At 34.8% G+C, this 20,929-nt stretch overlaps 1 protein-coding gene across 2 annotated transcripts in view; it reads left to right on the plus strand.

The window, feature by feature from the left end:
* The window catches only part of ASCC3 (activating signal cointegrator 1 complex subunit 3), a 237,592-nt gene that overhangs the window by 81,090 nt on the left and 135,573 nt on the right, over positions 1 to 20,929 (plus strand). For both annotated transcript variants that reach the window (XM_058174769.1, XM_058174761.1), the window contains exons 12-13: positions 7,003 to 7,179; positions 9,663 to 9,734. In XM_058174769.1, coding sequence (XP_058030752.1) covers positions 7,003 to 7,179; positions 9,663 to 9,734 — 249 coding nt within the window. The remainder of the gene's footprint in view (positions 1 to 7,002; positions 7,180 to 9,662; positions 9,735 to 20,929) is intronic.

Genomic DNA, 20,929 nt, shown 5'->3' on the forward strand with positions numbered 1-20,929 from the left:
GTGTGTATTTGTTTTCCCTATTCGAATACTTGCAATCTTGTCAGATATTTGCATTGATAAAAGCTGCAGATGCTGTTGGAAATTAGCACCAGATTTATGAGATTTCTGTGCTGAGGAATATCGGAATTTTTCAATTCAAATAGTGCAAACATATGTTGTCTGGAGAAATCCTAATGCTCTCATTTCTATGAGTTCATAAGGGTTATCCTTTGTTCCCAGGGTTGTTTATATACTTGTCAGCTTGCTTTGGTTTTTCCTTACATACTGGCTATACCTACGCGGAAAGCGCTTATGACAGCTTCCAGAGAGATTGTCAATTTATTTATTTTTTTTGTTTACATTTATACCCCGCCCTTCTCCGAAGACTCAGGGCGGCTTACAGTGTATAAGGCAATAGTCTCATTCTATTTGTATATTTTTACAAAGTCAACTTATTGCCCCCCCAACAATCTGGGTCCTCATTTTACCTACCTTATAAAGGATGGAAGGCTGAGTCAACCTTGGGCCGGGCTCGAACCTGCAGTAATTGCAGGCTACTGTGTTCTTAATAACAGGCTTTTACCAGCGTGAGCTAAACCGGCCCCAGATTCCTCAGTAGATAATATATTTTTAAGCACACTGTTTTTTTTAAAGATCGTCATCTTTAGTAAAGAAATGAAAGGATGCCAATAAACACTTGATTTAATGTTTTTTGAGCTTCTGATGCTAGAGTAAATGGAGGCAGGTGTGGGCCTCATGCTAAGTTGCAGCATTGTAGTATGCCTTTAGGAATTATGGCTGAATGCTCTTATGAATCCAGTCACTCAGTTGGAAAAAAATGAATGTGTTTTTTTTTAAAGTTAGAAATATTTCTTAGAATAATATGAAGATACGAAAAGAATAATTCTATCAAGATAGAATCAGGGGTATTAAATGCCGTCATTGTGTATGTTTCTATTATTTGCGATAAAAGCCCTTTTAAAGAAGTACAAAAATTAGCTAACAAATATTACTAAATTTAGAATTTAGATAATGTTCCTTATGCCTACCATATATGTGAGAAGACATAATGAATTGATAAGGGCAGTGAAATAGCAATGTAGTCCTGCCAAAGTAAGATGCATAACAAAGCAACTCAGAATAACTTCACTTGGTTCTGTACAAGATGAAGCAGAGAGAAATTCTGAAAGACTTTGAAGATTCTGTTATGCTCTACAACAATAAAACATTATTCCTGGCATTCTTGAGGTATCTGTTTCCTAACCAGGCCTACTCAAATATCTGATAGGTTGGGACTGAATATCCATATATTTAGAATATTCAATCCTAAATATATGGGGAGGGGGAGTTGATGGAATGATGACTTGCACTATATTGTCTTTCTTAGTAACATCACTTATTGAATATATACGCATATTGAATATATAGATGCAAAGAATAAATTTTGTTCTACTTGGACAGTGAGCTAATATGGATCTGCCTTGTATTTAAATGTCAGCTACATAATTAATAGATAAACAAGAATAATCACTATAGTTATTTGTAGTTGCTGCATATTTTGCCTAGGATGACTTTCTATTTACATGTTTAACACATGAACTAATGCAGGACCATACTATGAAATGTATGCAAAAAAGAGTGGCATTTAATTATGTGATATTTATATATCTAGTACTAACAATTGTATCAGAAATATCAGTTTGAGGATTAGTAATAACTTCTTATTCTTTTTTATAAAAACAAAAATGTAGAATTATAAAATTGGAAGGGCCATTGAATCCAACTTCTATTCAGTTTTCAAGAATAACATCGTCCAATTCATTTCTATGTCATCTGCAGATTGAAACTTATTCCCTCCACCATGCAAAGGCCATTGATAGTGCTGAACAGCCCAGAGCCTAGATCTGAACTTTTGGGTATCCTACTCAGTGCCTCTTACCAAAATTATTTCACACGGCAAAGTAATAAATACAATTCTATATAACAGCAAAGAGAATTAAAAGTTAAACATAATAACAGAATTAACATGCATAGCAATTTTTAGAATAAAAAAGGGGCTAGAAGCCTGGTAATTAATTCCAAAAAAATGGCCATATTGCTAAGTCTTCATTGTCCTCTTGTCCAAAAAATATTAATTCAATAAATTTAAACAATTCATTGCTGCAAACCAAGTGTGGATTTTTTTTTCTTTACAATACAATATAATATTTTTAGACGATCACAAAGCTTGAAAAAATTATTGATTTCTTAATAGCTTCTAAATCCTAAGGATATAACTAAGAAGAACTCATGCTTCTTAATATAAAGTAATTAATTCTAAGTCATATTAATAATCCTGTTGATGTCAGCTGCAAATGCAATAGTAATAGCAGACAATCAAACCATGTATCTTAATGTTCCAAGTTTGGGGATAAATTTCCAATAGCGGGTGATTGTAAATAGCCCCTATTAAATATTCCCTGAGGTGTTCGATAGACACAAATATTATCCTCCTTTTAAAGTTATAGATTACAGTGTTCATGTTGTTTAATATGTTCTTTCATTGATTTACCAGAACAAGACATTCTAGCTTGTTATTCCAAAGGTCACATAAATAACTAATGTCAACTGTGTCAGCATCCAATAAAGATGGGTTACTGGCTTAGGTTCCATGAATAATTCCTCCAAAACTAGTAACTGCTGTGGATCTCCAGAAACAGTTAATTGCATATGAAGCAAATAAATGAAACAATGAGTCTAAATTTGAATATACTGCATAAGTATATTTTCTGTAAAGTTCTCTGGAGAAGTTCAAATTCTACGAAAGTTTTAAGAGTGGTTTCTTCAGAGTTGAGTTGATTCTAAGTAGTAATATTACAAGAGGTCCAGTTTACAAACCTTTCTTCACTTTTAGATTCTACTTGTTCCATTCTGTTCTCCATCCAGAGTAGATAGGTCACTATCTAAATTTATTAAATAAATCAATAAATGTGTAATCTGGGATTATTCTAAGTTATAAGAATTTTGTAGGTGAGTGGGTGATATTTATATCCCTTACACAATATTTATCATTTATTTATTGTAGTTTTTGAGCCAGCTTTATAGCTAATTAATTGTCATGTCATCTAGATTGGAGATTTGCAGAACTTCAGATCAGAAACTGAAAAGATACTGTAGAGTGGATAATATACAACGCCTGTTTTGAATCTTCTTTTTAAAAGTTGCTTCTTTTCATAGGCCTGTACGGCATCTGCCTCATCTTAGGAAAATATGAAAGTGTATGATGTGCTTTGGAGAGAGTATGGATTCTCTTTTGTTACTTAGCTAAAATGTGTATTTTGTTGGAATTGTACAGCGACTGTGGAAGCCCAATAAAAGATGCAACTGTTTTATGAAGGTGCTGACATGTCCAGCATGTGTTCACAATGCATATTCCAAGGCATCAGATCTGAAGCATTTCATCTCCATAATGTAAAACATACTTAACTACCTAGTTATCACTGTGTTCTTTGTCAAATGCTTTGTTAAAGTCAAGCATTCCAGGAATATGTTGAGGGACTTGGTTAATTAAAAATGAGTCTGAGAAAACTTCTACATGGCAAACGTATGCTGAGTTCCGGTGATCACTGCATTGCTTGTGGATCAGGATGCTTATATTTTATAATATTCTCTAGGATCTCCCTAAATTTCAAACTGGCTTTAGTTTTAAAATTAGAGACCTTTATCCTCAAATTTCTCCAAGATAATTCATAAAGTTTTATCAGATCATAAGCAACTTTAGTCAGTACCCTAAATAGGCATTCCCTAATCATCTTTCTGACTCCAGCATTCACTCTTACTCTTCAGTCTGCTCTTTGCAATTCTTATTCTTATTCTTCTTCTTCCTCTTCCTCTCATTTTCATTTAGCTTTCTTGATAACAAGATTGGCTAGCAAGTTTCTATCATCCATCTTGAGCAATTATATCCTCCATCACTACATCTGCAAGTCTATGAAATATCTGCAATTTATTTTCTAGAAAGTATTATTTCTTTTCTTTTTTTTGAACTGGTTACTGACTGCACTAAGAATTATTTTTCTTTATATTTTATTCTCCTGATAAATAACCAACAACAAATTGCCTTATACTGTATCTCTTTTCCATTTATTTTAATCCAGATGTTCTCTGCAATATCATTACCTTCCTTGAATTCCAATGCAGATGTGGGAATTATTATATAGAGTACTAGTCCTTCTTTCTATTACTTCTATTCCCCTTGAACAAATTGTATCTTTCAATTGCTATTTTCCAATCATGGGAGTCACTCCACCAGCGTATTTAGATATGCTTGCCTTCCCATTCTTGTTTGTGTTTCATACTCTGAGCCTCAGTGTATACATAGCAAAAGCTATGCATTTTATAAGCCAATATTCTTTCAGATTTTTAGTGTGCACTGTAAAGGAAATTGCTGTAACAAGGCTTTTCTCTGAATCTTTACTTCAGGGGTTTTCATTTCACAGGAATTAGTTCAGTTTAAAGACTTCATGATCAATCAAATCTATATGCTGCATCTTTTAGGTCTTCAAAAAAATATCCAGATGGAAGGATTGCTGCTTCTCCAAGATTCAATCAAGAAATGAAAGTTATTGAATCCACTTAATTTTTAGCTGTGTTTCATAAGTAACCATTTCTCCTTCTCTTTTGCTCCCATTCATGACCCCGGGAATTTTCCTCTGCAACAAGAGTAATAAAGGAATCTGAATGATGTATCAAACTCCCTTGTATATACAGTAGGGCATTATTTCCAGTCTTTTCAGTCAAATAGAAATATGTTCAAATAGACATCATAAGATCCATAGTTGTTCTGTTTTGTATATTGATTGTAATTGCTGATAACTTATTGCATTTCAGAATCCTCAGTTCCGTAATTATTGTTACCCACAAAATAGTATGAAAATTATTGAAAACAGAACCAAATTATAGTCCTGACATTATAAAGTGATGATTTTATTTGCCTTGTTCTCTCAAGCCAAAGAAAATACAAGCCATGGGTGCATTTTAATTTAAGGCAGATTATGTAAAAAATTAGATACAAAGATTATATTAAATATGACTGTCTTCCATTCTGTTGAAATCCTCTTCTCATTAACCTAATCTGTTTTGATGGTATGAAAGACATGTATTATATGGCAACATGCTGATGGAACTGGCTTAATGTCACCTCATTTAGGTTAACATGATCAGGTTGTTAGTTATTCCTATATTTAATAAGAGTTGAATTTTTAGTATTTCTAATAAAATTGACATAATAGGTTTTGACTGTACCTAGAATTATTTTCTCCCCCTTTCCCCCATTCATACCTGATATTTATGTAAACAAAACTTATAAATCTATGCTAAAACGAGTAGATTTGACAACTTTAAAACTCCCAAAACAAATATTCCCTTAAAATAACTGAACAATTGGTTTTTCAAACAGAATTAAAATCTGCAGTTATATCCTCAGTTACTCCCATAATGTAGGTTCATTCTTATTCTTCTAGGTAGTACCTATGGTACTACCTAGAATTACACTTAAATTTCTTTTTAATCTTACCGTATCAAACATTGGTGCAGTGAATCTCAAATATGTTACTTAAGATTCAAACAAAATTACATTGATTAAAATATTTTCCAGGTTCTAAAACCTCATAGATTTTAAATATAGAATAAGATGTACATTTTCAGTCATGAATATACATTTAGTTCTGTAGCCTTTAAGACTGGAACTCTATTTCTGCTTCTCCTATCTGAATTTCTTGCAGTAAAGTTACTGATATTAAGAAGCATTCTTAACATAACCATAAAAGGTCTGTGCTTCTATTTTTCATGCACTAGTTTTCACTAATTGCAGAGTTGAAACGATGCTCATATTCCTCTCACTGTTACAGTAACCAATACATTTGATACACCTCTAAATCATGACAGGATTGGTTGTCTCAAATCTATTTTTGTATTCCCTTCATAATGTGGAACCATGTTGCCTTCAGTATATTTAGTGTACAAAATTAATGTGCTCATTTTCAATCAAAAGCAAGCTTTGTCAGTTCTTAATTCTTGAAAATAGAATTTAGCTGTAGAGTTTCTCCAGTTGAAATCCCTGAGCCAATTCTTCTCATTTAGCTATTATTGTAATCATCTGCTGATTTGTCTATGCATTTTTCCCATTTCTATTTTATTTTTATTTCTACTATTTCCAACAATGGTTATTTCAATATGATAAAAGCTAAAATGCAAAAAGCAAATTAGAAAAATTAGGTCTTCCAAACCATTTGAACCTATAATAAAAAACAACAACAGATCTCCTAACATGTTCGCAGAAGACATTCCACATTCGAGCACCATTAATTTAGTATACAGTGGTTGATAACACTTGTTGTAATAATAAGAATGTCCGCTGAAGCAACCCAGGAATTCATGGCTATCATAACAATCATAGACCTGACTCGAATGTGGTATTACACTTAATAAGGATGCAGTCTGTTGTTATAATGTATAATGTTAATGCCACAATGACTGCAACCAGATGTATCAGAACTGCTGTCGCTAAGCAGTGTGTTTTACATCAACATCACTTAGCGATGGAAATTCCAGTCTCAGTTACCATTGTTGAGCGAAAGCTATAAGTAGTCTTCAACTTGCAACTGATCACTTAGTAAATGTTAGAAATTACCATCAATCACCTCGAAGGTCCTTGTGACCCAGTTCTTAAAGTACCAACAGTTGACCCCCAGTTCACATGACTGCATATTGGGCACTTGGCAGTCAGCCCACATTTGCAAACATTTGAGGCATCTCACATTTCACGACACTTTTTCCATTTGCTTCCAACTTTCAAGAAAACCAGGTCATTTTTTCACTTAACAATCATCATGACTTAAGACTCCGATGGGCAACTCCATTATGGTAATAAGTCAAGGATTACCTGTTAAAATGCAATACACATTCAGTCAATATGAAATCTTTAATTTATATACTATCTAATAAAATTAAGATAACTTACTTTTTCCTTTCTTCTTTTTTCAGGTTGAATCTACCCAAAGCATGATTAGGATCTTGGGGCTCTCAGCCACATTACCTAACTATCTTGATGTTGCTACATTTCTGCATGTTAATCCTTATATTGGGTTATTTTATTTTGATGGTCGTTTTCGACCTGTTCCTCTTGGCCAGACATTTATAGGAATCAAGACAACCAATAAGGTAATATTTAATAATAGGATATGAAATTGAATTCATTTTTCTCAAAAATATGTTTAAGCATGATTATTAAGAAATGTATGTTTTGCAGCCAAAAGGATCCATATTTAAGTTTGGATATCCTACACAAAATTGCCTCCTGAGACCTGAGAAGATCCTAGTCATGATAGATAATTTTGATTAAGTTAGAGGTAGGAGCACCATGAATCTGTAGATCTATTCCTTGGTGCTTAAGAGCCCCTTCTAATTCCTTTAATTAAAAAAAAAAGATAATCAGAAAAATAACCTACTGCAAAGTATTATACCGGTCCACAATATAATTATTTTCAGCAAAATATTTCAGCCCCACAAAGTTGTCACTGAGATGTAGAGAACATTCTGTAAATGTCACCTGCCATCTGATATATGACTGTTTATGACTGCCATGCTCATCCTGGTAGGCAAAGGTTGTGTACCTGAGATTCAAAGACTGAGAAAGAAACAGGGCTATCAACATTATTAACATTAAGCAGATGGGGATACTTACAGTAGTGTTTAAAAGTTTTTAAACCCTTTTGAATTTTCACTACTTCTGCAAAAGCATGACCTAAAATATTATGTTTCCCATGTAAATCCTAAAATTAGATATTATTCTTTTTTCCTTATATTTACATGAATGTAAGCAATAATACTATCTAATATTTGTTTATGTATTTGTTTTGCTTTCAATAGTTACCTAAGTATTTCTGAAAATTTGAAGCATCAGATTTCTTGATAACTTATCTATTGCAAATTAGGAAGTCTGATTTACTAGTGAGTTTTTAGCTCAGTTTAAATTTAAATTTGTAAGTAAAGTTCTATCATACTGGGTAGCAAAACTTCTGAATAGAGCGCATTGTTAGTATTATGTGAATCTCTTATTTTCAGTTGCTGTGGAATAGAAATGATTTGTGAGATATTGTATTTTTGTAACTGACAATATTTAGTAATAGCGTAACTGTATTATGTAGGAAAAATGACTATTTAGCATCTTTTTTCCTTACTGAAGATTCTAGTAATGTTATGCTTTATTAACTTTGGAATAAAGAATTATGTATAGGCAGTACTGAATGTGTTTTGTTCTCATTTTTGCATAGTTTGCTATATAAAGACAGATGATGATTTTTATTTTTTCCTGCACTGTAGATTATTTATTCAGTGTGGTCAATTACTATTTTAGTCAGGATGTGCTGTGGACAGAATACCAGATTCTGAATTTGAATCTCGTAGCTTCATTCAATAATATTTCAATAATATATGGAATGAGAACAATCCGAGTTACCAAAAATACAAGCTGCTTTCAGAGTGGGCCAAAGCACCTGGGATCACACTGCAGATGCCCCCATAAAAGAAGACAGTTTTAAAAATGCATTTATTTTTGCTATATTGATTATGCGGGGTTTTAATTGCATAGCTCACAAGAAATTGTGGACAGCCCTTAAAAACATGGTTATAACCAGTTCACATCTGCATATGAAGAATTTATGTGCTGACAGTTAAAGTGGAAATGTGGAATAGCTAATTGATTCAAAATTGAGGAAGGTGGGTGCCAAGGCTGCATACTGACCCAATTTCATTTTAACTTATATTGGGAACGTACAATGAAAACTATTCCATTAGAAGAAATACAATATGGAGTTAAAATTGATGGAAGAAATGCTAATCTTAGATGAAGTTTGGTGGCTGGAAGTGAGGAAAGTCTCAAGGAATCTCTTGCTAAAGGTGAAAGAGAAAAATGTGAAAGCTGGACTGCTGATCGGTTGTTGTTTTTTTTAATGACCTCAACTAGTAATGCCAATACAACACAGTTAGCTGAAGGAGTAGTTTCTTGTCTCTGATCTTTCAGTCAGAACATGGCTATGATAGCTGGACCATCAGAGAAGTGACTGTCAACAAAATCAGCAGCTTTGAAGTTCTGAGGCTGGAGAAACTGGTTGAGAGACCATTGGATAGCAATTAAAAATTATGCAGTACTAGCTGAAGTCAATTCAGGTGGCTCATTGAAAGCACCAGTAATGAAGCTAAAGCTTTATATATTTTGGACATGTACTTAAGAAGCAAAAAACTTCAGAGAAAATATCTTGATTCATGAAAGAACTGAAGCCAATTAGAAAAAAGATTGGCAAAAGACAAGATTGATAGATATTGTCAATATCAAAAAAAGCAGTTCCTAATTGCAGACAATCCTAACTTACTATTATCAAGTGGTCATGAAGGACCAGAAATGACTGAGCGACAGCAACATTTTTCATTTTAAGCTGTGTCTTTTCTTAACCATTACTTTATGTTTGAAAGTAATATGTACTGTGTGTTTCTACCACTGATGAAAAGAGAAATACGTAATACCTTTTGTTTACCAAATGGTGGGATATATTATGTGAATTTTAAAAATATGCATCATATTTTAAAAATATAGATCAAAATGAAGATTATGATTCTAAAATAAAATTTTGTGTCCTGAATTTCAGGTACAGCAGCTGATTAATATGGATGAAGTTTGTTATGAAAATGTGTTGAAGCAGGTAACAGCTGGGCATCAGGTAAACTTGGCTTATTGGTTTTTATTCAGAATGTATTTGTGTATAACATCATCTGGAACTTATACTTTTCATATATCAATACTTTGATTTTTCTCAATTCCATCTGGAAATCAGATGAGTCAGCCTTTTAAAGACTTTTGAATAAAGGATGTCTAAAAATGACAGCCTATGGAATCAAAGTTTATAATATGCAAAAGTAGAATTTCTTATCTGTTCTTGCTCTTCTTCGTAATATAAATATATTAACAAATATACCCTGACGTAATGAAATAATGTATTCTTCTGCAAACAGATTACATCCCTATTTTAACAAATAAAACACTTAATTGGATTGCAGCCACATGATCCATGGAAAAATACTGCTCTAACAATCACCTGCAATCTAATAGTCTGAATGGTGTCTTCTAGTTTATCAGGTTGGTTGCCACAATGCCAGGAAACCTGAGTGGCCAAAATCTTGCCTTTCATTTCTTGATATGGACACATTTTTGTGGCAGGCTTGATCAACTGAGACAGCCTAGCTATTTTATAATTTCAATAATACATTCAAGAGAATGATCCAACCTGAAAGTTACTGAATTTCACTTAAGGTTTTTGTGAAGTTTGTAGGCTTTAGTTGCTCAAATTCTTTTCCCCCTATCCCCAAGGATGTAGAACTCTCCAACTGCAAATAAGAATATGACATATAGCATCCCATTGTAATGAAGTTGTATAGCTGCATCCCCATTTCTAAGTATGAGAAGAACAACTGATTTATAAATTTAATACTTCATCATCCTATTACTATCCAGTTATCTTTCGTTCAGAGGTATGGGTACCAATATTTGGGAGACCCATTTTATATATGCAAAGTTTCCTGGATATTAGATTTGTTGGAAAGGAAAAATTCTGCCTACAAATGGGGTTACCATTATGCTTGCAAATAATATGATATCTGAGATATATGGATTTGTATTAAGAGAAATTAAAAATACATCCATTTTCAGCCTGGTAGTCCTTTGGGGAAAGTTAAATACATAAAAACAATATGAGTAATGAAAATTAATTTGATTTCAGGGAATAGGGTCATTATATGAACAAATGGGAATTATTAAGAAAAATAAAAGCAATAGACTATTTTTGGTGTTTGCTTTACCCTATTTTCCACTGATTAAAAAAAGAGGTTGTAAAATGCATAACAAAACATATAATTTTTCTTTTCTGGCATTAACCACCTAGACAGTGATTTCATAATAAATACTGTTCAATATTTAATTCAGAAGTCATTTAAAATACGTCTATCATTAAAGCAGGGGTCTCCAACCTGACAACTTTAATATTTGTGGACTTCAACTCCCAGAATTACTTAGCCAGCCATAGTTGACATCCCTGTATTAAACGGTATGGGGAATGCTGTTTCTGAATACAGTAGTATTCATTTGGGGTTATCTGTTGTAGAAAGTGATGAGCTTTTAAGTGATTCTTCTGTATTCACTTCATATTTAAATGTTTTCTTTGCCGTTGAGCATCACATTTCTAAATTCATCTTGATTTTTTCTTTGCCTAAAAAATGTAATTCAGAATAAGTTCAGATAAAAGCTTCCATATAATTTATGGAAAAGTAAATCTCTGGTCCCAGTGACCAGCCCAGATTCGATCTTGCAACATTATCCTGGGACACATATATTTGCCTTCATTCTTAAGTTCAGTTATTTTGTAATACATTATACATTTGGAATGGCATATGGAGAATATCAGAGGAGAGTCTAGTGCTGACCTAAGGTCTTGTTCATTTTTCTTTTAATTCTTCTTACTTCCCTTCTTTAAAATACGCCCTACATGTGACCCAAACATTAATAACTAGTGCCTTTGAAAAGCTCCATAAAATGTTCTTGGCATCTATTCAGTTAACTTCCTAATTGCATTTTTCTTTAAAAAGAAGAAAGAAGAACATTCTATCTGTCCTTCAGGAAAGCTTGTTCTAATGAACATTCAGGAGATAATTTTTACTTAACTTTATTGCAGTCATTAACCAGCACCAGAGAATTGGTATTCAAATATTCAAAATATCCAACACTAAATTGACAATGTCAGGATAGTTAATAAAAGTGCGTGCAGACAAAAAAATTGACTAAATGATAGTATTAAATTAGAATATGCTAAAAGTCTTGCAAAGGCTTCAAGTATACAGCAAGAAGAAATTAAAATTATCGTAACAATCTGGAAAAGGTAAAACTGGAATAGCAGTATAAAATACAACTACTACATAAATAGGCACAAATGCATACAAAATGTATATCCATAAATAAAACAATAAAATTATCCAAAAGGGATTTAAAAATTACAAACTTACCTTATAGACCCCTGTCAAACCAGAGAAAAATGTGGTATAATAGGTGACATAGCATGTTCACCCCAAAGCCAACTATTTCTGGCTACCTATACTCGAGCAGATTTAGTTTTTAATTATTCTTTGCCTGATTTTACATAAAGTAAGGCAACTTAGCTGAGATATCCTGTGGGAAAGAAAAGGAATGAAGACAGAACTTCCCTAATATTTCAAAGAATATATTGTAGTTGCGGATAATGGAGTCCTCAGTCTGGCAAGATTTTGTCTGTAGATGTGAAATAACAAAGAAGTCAGCTTGGATGAATTATCATGTATCATTCTTGGTTTTGGGCCTGACAGGATGTGACAATTCAATTATTTTTTTCATGAACTGGACTATTTTTCACAGACTAGAATCATTGGGGAAGGGGCATACAAGTTTAATAATAAATTTAATCTGTTAAAAATTAGAGTTTCTCTTGTCAAACCAGCTATCTGAATGTGATATATTCCTAGAACCAATGACTCCAGGTAGTTCTTTACTATAGAAACAAATTTATAGAAAAGAACCGGTTTGTTATTTGCACTATGGAATGAACACTATTTTTTTCTAGAACTTGCTGTAGTTATAATATTTTAAACAATATTTGGAAAGTAAGCTCAACACCAGTAAGATTGAACCGACTTGAGATTTATGGTGATGGAACCTTCACAAATTAGAACAGAATAATCCGATGCACCAGACTATAAAATATTAGACCAAAAGAATTAGGTAAATTAAATGATTCTTTGAAAGACTTAATTGTAGATGTGGGTAAAAGAGCACTAGAGAAATACGTTTCAATACATTTGACTTAAAGGTAGTCATTGACTTACAACCATTCATTTAGTGACTTCAAAGAAAGATGCAACCTAGAACTAAAGAGACATTTCCTGGCAGAACAATTACTGAGTGGAACAACTTGCCTCCAGAAGTTGTGAATGCTCTAACAATGGAAGTTTTTAAGAAGAAATTGGACAACCATTTATCTGAAATGATGTAGGGTTTCCTGCCTGAGCAGTGGGTTGGACTAGAAAACCTCCAAGATTCCTTCCAATTCTGTGTTATTCTAACTATTTGAAGTTACAAAAAGGGACTTACAACTGTCCCTTATAGCCATTGAACATCCCCATGGTCACATAATCAAAATTCAGACACTTGGCAACTGGTTTACATTTATGATGGTTGCAATGTCCCCGGGTCATGTGATTACCTTTTGCGACTTCTGACAAACAAAATCAATGGGGAAACCAGATTCACTTAACAACTGTGTTACTAAGCTAACAACTGCAGTTATTAACAACCAGAAAGATCGTAAAATGGGGCAAAATTCACTCGACAAATTTTTTTTTCTTTATTTATTTTGTCAAATACATATTAAATAATATATATAATATAAGTATAAGCATGAATTGAATACATAAAATGAATACAACTAAAGGGAACATTAGGACAGGGATGGTAGGCACTCTGGTGCTCTTATGCACACCACTTACAGACCTCTTAGGAATGGGGTGAGGTCAACAGTAGACAGTCTTAGGTTAAAGTTTTGGGGATTTTGGGATGAGACCACGGAGTGCTAGGTCTGGTAGTGCATTCCAGGCATTAACAACTCTGAAGTTGTTACTGGTCATATTTTCTGCAATAGAGATTGGAGCAGTTCACTTTAAGTTTGAATCTATTGTGTGCTCGTGTATTGTTCTGGTTGAAGCTGAAGTAGTCATTGATAGGAAGGACATTGTAGCAGATGACTTTATGAGCTATGCTCAGGTCATACCGAAGGCAGCGTAGTTCTAAATTTTCTAAACTCAGAATTTCAAGTCTGGTGGCATAAGATATTTTCTTGTGAGCAGAGGAGTGGAGGACTGTTCTTGTGAAATATTTCTGTATGTGCTCAATTGTATTAATGTCCAATATGCAGTGTGGATTCCAGACAGATGAGCTGTATTCGAGAATTGGTCTAGCAAATGTTTTATATGCTCTTATTAGTAGTGTAAATGTCTCAGAAATTTTGGGCTTAATTGTGATCGTAAGTCAAGGGCTACCTGTACCCATTCCAAAGGTTGATAGAGGCACATAAGGCCTTCAATCCATGCTATTTAGTGTTGAGTCATTGTAACTGGCAATTGTAACAGTAATAATAATTATATTGTCATGAGAAAAGCTATTTATAATATATGTTTGTTTAACCCAAGATAAATCATATCAGTTAGAAATAAACTATTCAGATATTTTCCCTTAAACTTAAAATATCAGAACATTGCTTATTCATTCAGTTAAACATGCCTTTTCATTGAAGTACTTCTTTTGTTAAAAATATAAGCAGAAGTGTTAGAGGAGAATTGGCTTTAATTTTATTTAAGTTATTAATTATCTCTCTCACACACACATGCACACCATGTTTACAGCAACTATTTGCATTGTAAAAAGAGTAATAATTATAAATAATTTGCCATTATTAAAAATAGCATTTTGCTATATATCATAGGCTAAAATGCAAATGTATTATTAATATTGACTGTGAAAATAATTGTCATGCATTTTTTGTTATGCTCAAATCTAAGTAGTTTTTTTACCCTCCTGGATCTATTTTGAGTCCTTTGTACCTTAAAACATTATGTCTATAGGCTCTTTTATCCATTATTCCCAGCTCTTTAAAAAGAAAAATAAATGGAATGAAGTTCCATGCATTACTAGTATTACAGAATAAATAAAGTAGGAAGGTAGTGCTATTCTGTGAAAGCATACGTTACAACAGATGGAGAAAATATTTTAGCTGTCCTACTCCAGGCTTCTTGGCTTTGAGCTCTGCTTTGCTACTGGGAAATTAAAAGTTGGGAATTCAGCCTTTTATTTTTATTCAAGTGCTCAAATGAAAGCGATCTTTTATTTGTAGGTTTCTCTTTGAATTAGTCAACGTATATATAATAACAGCATTCTTGCTTTACCAACTTAATTGCTGTTGAGGATAATCTTTTTATTATACATAATTAGTTTGCTTTTACCATATGAATTTCTAGGACAGATTTTTTTGTTAAGAAAATTTTGAATCCTGTCCATTCAAATACTTATAGAATCTCTTTTAATTGAACTGTTAAAATTCTTACAAGTTCTTACACTATCCACTGCAGGGTGGTTGGACCTATTAAATTGGTCATCCCCCAGCAACTAATGGACCCAGCGGGGTTGCAGAGGGCTCTGAGAGTCTGTGTTCATCTGCTGTATGGTCCATCCAAAGCTTTGGTTGCTGCTTGGAAAATGGGGGCAGTTTAGACCTTGAATTGGTTTACACCTATGTGACCTCTCTCTTGTGGATCCTATCACTCCACATAGTTTATGGAGGAGCTGAGGGAGATGAAACAGGCGAAGAGATGTCTAGAATATTGCTGACACTTAACAAAGGACGAAGTCAATCAAACAGGGGTAAGAGCTGCTATTAAAGCCTACTTTGTCTCAGTATGGGCACAAAAATGAATGATAATTAGATATCCAAACAGGAAAGAACCAGATCTTAAACACAGTTGCTTAAAAGATGCAAGGGTTGAAATACAAACTTCTGGAAGATGCCAATGGCAGAGGTCAGGTACCACAACAGAGAAAGCACACTTCCTGTGGCTCTGTGATGTCATTGCTTTAAGGATGGAATCAGAACAAGCCTACTCTGTTGATATCTATAGGGCAGGCAATAACAATGGGAGAAAGGTAATCCCTGAAAATTCCATGCCTCTGCTTGAAGCTCTTTATATGTTACAACCAGCACCTTGAATTTCACCTGAAATCACACTGGCAACCAGAAATTACATACAGTGCTTTAGGCAGCTAAGATGTCATATTCCTACTGAGCACACCCATAAATTCCTATGCAGCCATTTTTTGAACTAGTTGCAACTTTAGAATGGTCTTCAAGGGCAGCCCCATATAGAATGTATAGCTGTACTCCAAACATGAGGTAATTAAGGCACAGTGACTGTGAAAATAAAATAATGGTCCAGACAAGAATGCAACTGGTACACAAGACCAATCTGGACAAAAGTCTTCCTGGTTAGAGCTAGATCTGTTCTTCATGCAGGAGCTAACCCCCACCGCCATCCCCACCCCCAGTTACTGTTCTATCCCCTTAATTCAATCTCCAGTAGTGTACAGTAGTGTACATCCAGTACCTGGATGAAGCTGTCTATCTGGACCCGTTCCAGTCCGGCTTCCGACCCGGATATAGCACAGAGACAGCTTTGGTCGCGTTGGTGGATGATCTCTGGAGGGCCAGAGACAGGGGTCATTCCTCTGCCCTGGTCCTATTAGATCTCTCAGCGGCTTTTGATACCATCGACCATGGTATCCTGCTGCGCTGGTTGGGGGGGTTGGGAGTAGGAGGCACCGTTTATCGGTGGTTCTCCTCCTGTCTCTCTGACCGGTCGCAGACGGTGTTGACAGGGGGGCAGAGGTCGACCGTGAGGCACCTTACCTGTGGGGTGCCACAGGGGTCGATTCTCTCGCCCCTCCTGTTCAACATCTATATGAAGCCGTTGGGTGAGATCATCAGTGGCTTCGGGGTGAGATATCAACTGTACGCTGATGATACTCAGCTGTACTTTTCCACCCCGGGCCACCCCAACGAAGCTGTCGAAGTGCTGTCCCGGTGTTTGGAAGCCGTACGGGTCTGGATGGGGAGGAACAGGCTCAGGCTCAATCCCTCCAAGACGGAGTGGCTGTGGATGCCGGCACCCCGATACAGTCAGCTGACTGTTGGGGGCGAGTTATTGGCCCCAAAGGAGGGAGTGCGCAACTTGGGTGTTCTCCTGGATGCACGGCTGTCATTTGAAGACCATTTGGCGGCCGTCTCCAGGAGAGCCTTTCACCAGGTTCGCCTGGTTCGCCAGTTGCGCCCCTTCCTTGATCGGGATGCCCTATGCACAGTCACTCATGCTCTTGTTACCTCCCGCCTGGATTATTGCAATGCTCTGTACATGGGGCTCCCCTTGAGATGCACTCGGAGGCTTCAGTTGGTCCAGAATGCAGCTGCGCGGTTGATAGAGGGAGTCTCACGTAGCTCCCATGTAACACCTCTCCTGCGCAGACTGCACTGGCTTCCTGTTGCCTTTCGGGTGCATTTCAAGGTTTTGGTTACCACCTTTAAAGCGCTCCATGGCTTGGGGCCTAGGTACTTAGGGACCGCCTGCTATTACCTCATGCCTCCCACCGACCCATAAGCTCACACAGAGAGGGACTTCTCAGGGTGCCGTCCGCCAGGCAATGTCGGCTGGCGGCCCCCAGGGGAAGGTCCTTCTATGTGGGGGCTCCTACTCTTTGGAATGAATTTCCCCCTGGTTTACGTCAAATACCTGACCTTCGGACCTTTCGCCGCGAACTGAAACCATATTTGTTTGTTCACGCGGGGCTTTCTTAAATTGTCTAGATTCCGAATTTTAAATTTTATTTAAGTCTTAAATTGGGGTTTTTAGATTTTTAACCATTTTAATTTTCGGCCACACTGTATAATAAGTTTTTTAATTTACTTTTAATTATACATTGTTTCTTTTTACCTTGGCTGTACACCGCCCTGAGTCCTTCGGGAGAAGGGCGGTCTATAAATCTAATAAAATAAATAAATAAATAAATAAATACCAAACTTAACAGATGCCCAAATATAGGCCAATATCATTACTGAATAATGATTATAAGATATTCACAATGATTTTAGCTGAAAGACTGAAAAATATTTTACAACATTTTATCCATGAAGACCAAGGTGGGTTTTTTTACGTAAGAGACAGTTAAGAGATACGAGAAACAGTTTCCTGTAGTGATTAAGATTCTGGCCAACAAACCTTGAGACTGTGAGTTTTAATCCTACCTTGGGAATGAAAGCTGGCTGGGTGATTTTGGGCCATTGACTTTTTCTCAGTCCATTTGGCCTCACAGAGTTGTTGTTGAGAAAATAGGAGGAAGGAATATGTTCACCACCCTGAGTTACTTATAGAAATAATAAAGGCAATTTTTTAAATACCCAAATAAATAATAATAGAAATTTTCTTAATGTATTAGAGTACTTGGACGAACAGAATAAAAAAAACTGTCTTAATACTGTATTTCTTGATAGTTAGAAAGCTTTTGACAATTTAGAGTTTTCAGTTTAAATTTTTTGGAAAGTATAGATTTTGGAGAGAAAGTTAATATAAAAGTGATATATACTTGCTTTGGTGCAGCAAAACAAGGACATAGATAGCAACTGAAATGGCAGAATGGTATCAGAGTGGGAAGAAAATTATGTTTGATTCACATTTTATTTTTTATTTATTTATTTATTTATTTATTTTTTTGTTTACATTTATACCCCGCCCTTCTCCGAAGACTCAGGGCGGCTTACAGTGTATAAGGCAATAGTCTCATTCTATTTGTATATTTTTACAAAGTCAACTTATTGCCCCCCCAACAATCTGGGTCCTCATTTTACCTACCTTATAAAGGATGGAAGGCTGAGTCAACCTATTGAATGTAATATAGCATGAGAAGGAAACACAATAGACAAATAATGTCAGTATAAGGAAAAAATGAAAATTATTCAACATTATATTATCTTGATTAATCTCTAATTGGGAAACTCAACCTAGACTGGATTCGCATGTGGCTGTGAATATATTGATGAAACAATCAACAGGGTGTCTTGCTTTTGGAGTATGTTTGCAAATATTAAGGTTAAACGTAAGTGTTGTTAGTGATGACTATAGCTCATATAGAGGACTATATATTCTTTTAATCAAAGATGTAATGTATTTTCTTAAGCCCATGTTTTGTTGCTATAAATCAAAGCAATGGACCATTGAGGTTTTCTTTTGCATCTTGTTTTATCTTTTGTTCTAGTAAGTGTTTCTATTTAATGTGTTTATTATCTTTTAATATGCATTTTTGTAAAGCATGTGAAATAACCTTGGAAACTAAGGTGAAATATTTTTCAGTCAATTTAATAATTTTGTTAAGTATGCTAAAATTCAGATTTGTAACTCCTGTCAAATTAAAAGCAGGAGATTGTGGCAATTTTGTTACATTTTTAACATGTTATTCATCCTCTGGTAATTTCTGAATAATAGCCAAATTAAAGATGAGTTCCCAGCAGATGTTTTCTCTAAATCACCCCTGACAATGTGAACTACCAATGCTGTGCCCATAGATTTTTCTAACTAGCCTATATTTTGTGTAGAAAATTATAATGAAGCACTGTAGTAGGTAAGTGTCCAAATCAGTAGGCATTTGTATGCTGTTTTCCCAAGTTGGCAGGTGGATGAACCAGAGAAAAGACACCTGGGTAAATCAGCTGATATAGAGTTTGCTGCAATTTATATGCCTAGCAAATGTTGAAGAGCAGCTCTGTAAATCCAGACAGCAAGAAGTAAAATGTACACAGCACAATGAATACAGATTCCTTGCTTATCAACTATTTTATGGGACTGAAAGGAAATAGGACTGTAACCTGTACATAGTGTACCTTTGGGTGGCTAGGTACCAAGATATTAAGGGAAGATTTTGGAATTCAGAGTGGAATTGAAGGAAGTTCCTAGTTAAAAAGCTTTTTATCATTTGCAATGAACATGAATAATGTAATGGAAAAGGGTTCAAAGCTGATGTCAAGTTTTGAAATAAATGTTCTTAGATTATTATTCCACTAACAACAAGTTGCATTCATGGGTCAAAAAATATAAATCTTAATCCTTTTTAATTCTGAGTACTTATTAAAAATGTGACCTATGAGCTCAATTTCATATTTTTCAGTAGTATTTTCTCATCTATATTCATATAAATGTGGAGTATGTCTGCACACAGGCTCAATTCTCTCTGCGTTTCAGATTCCATCACCAAAGTAAAATATATGTTCATTTATATTAGAAGCACTAAACCATCAGTGTCTCAAGTGTCTGGCATAAGGTTACAGTCGGGAAAACAGACGTGGAAAGGGATTGGAGGAGAATGGTTTTTTTATACTTCTGCTATGCCAATCCTCTGAAATAATTATCCTTATATATGGGCTCCCTACTAAATAGAAAAAGTACGGTGTGGGGGAGAGGATTTACAAAATTTGAATAAAAGCATTAACCATTAATGGGAACGCCATAGCACCACCTCCAACTCTGAAATGAGCTTTTCAGGGAAATGCCGCAGAAGTCATATATAGCCTAACCTCTCTACGCACTTTTGCAAAAACAATCCTTAGTTATAAGTCATCTAGTCAATTAACTAAAAGAGCAAGTATATTGTAGCATAAATATTTCTCCAATGCTTCTTTTTGGTTTCCACATACAAAATTTGTTTATTTTACACCAGCAATCAGCAAAACAAGTAACTAAAGGCAACTAACTCTTTACCGTTTTCACAGATCTCTGTGCAGGTTTTGATTCCATAAAGAGAAACATTTATGGAAGAAATTGATCACTTTAAATGTGGCATTCACAGTTTTACTTCTATGCTGTACTCAGACACCCACTTCAAAACATATAGAGGTGTAAATGATTCTCTAACTCAGAGTATATATCTGCCCATAAATGTGTTAATACATGGTTGTATTCTACCCCATGGCTTTTTAACCTCTGAATCAACAATATTGCAGGATACCTGTATGCTTAAGATACTGATATGCCAAAGGTCCATTTATTAATAGATAAGATAAAGCTGATGGATAAGAGAAAACTTTCAGTGGGATGACAACTGATAGCTATATTGTTAATATAAAATTGGAGCATCACTATAATGACACAGCAGAAATGTTCTCTGCCATGTATTTACAAAGATTTTGACTGAATTTTCAAGCCTCCTGGGGTACTTGTGAAGATAGCTTGTTCTTAAAGATATTCAAAATGC

This window comes from Ahaetulla prasina, chromosome 1 (genome assembly GCF_028640845.1).
Source record: "Ahaetulla prasina isolate Xishuangbanna chromosome 1, ASM2864084v1, whole genome shotgun sequence".
NCBI lineage: Eukaryota > Metazoa > Chordata > Lepidosauria > Squamata > Colubridae > Ahaetulla > Ahaetulla prasina.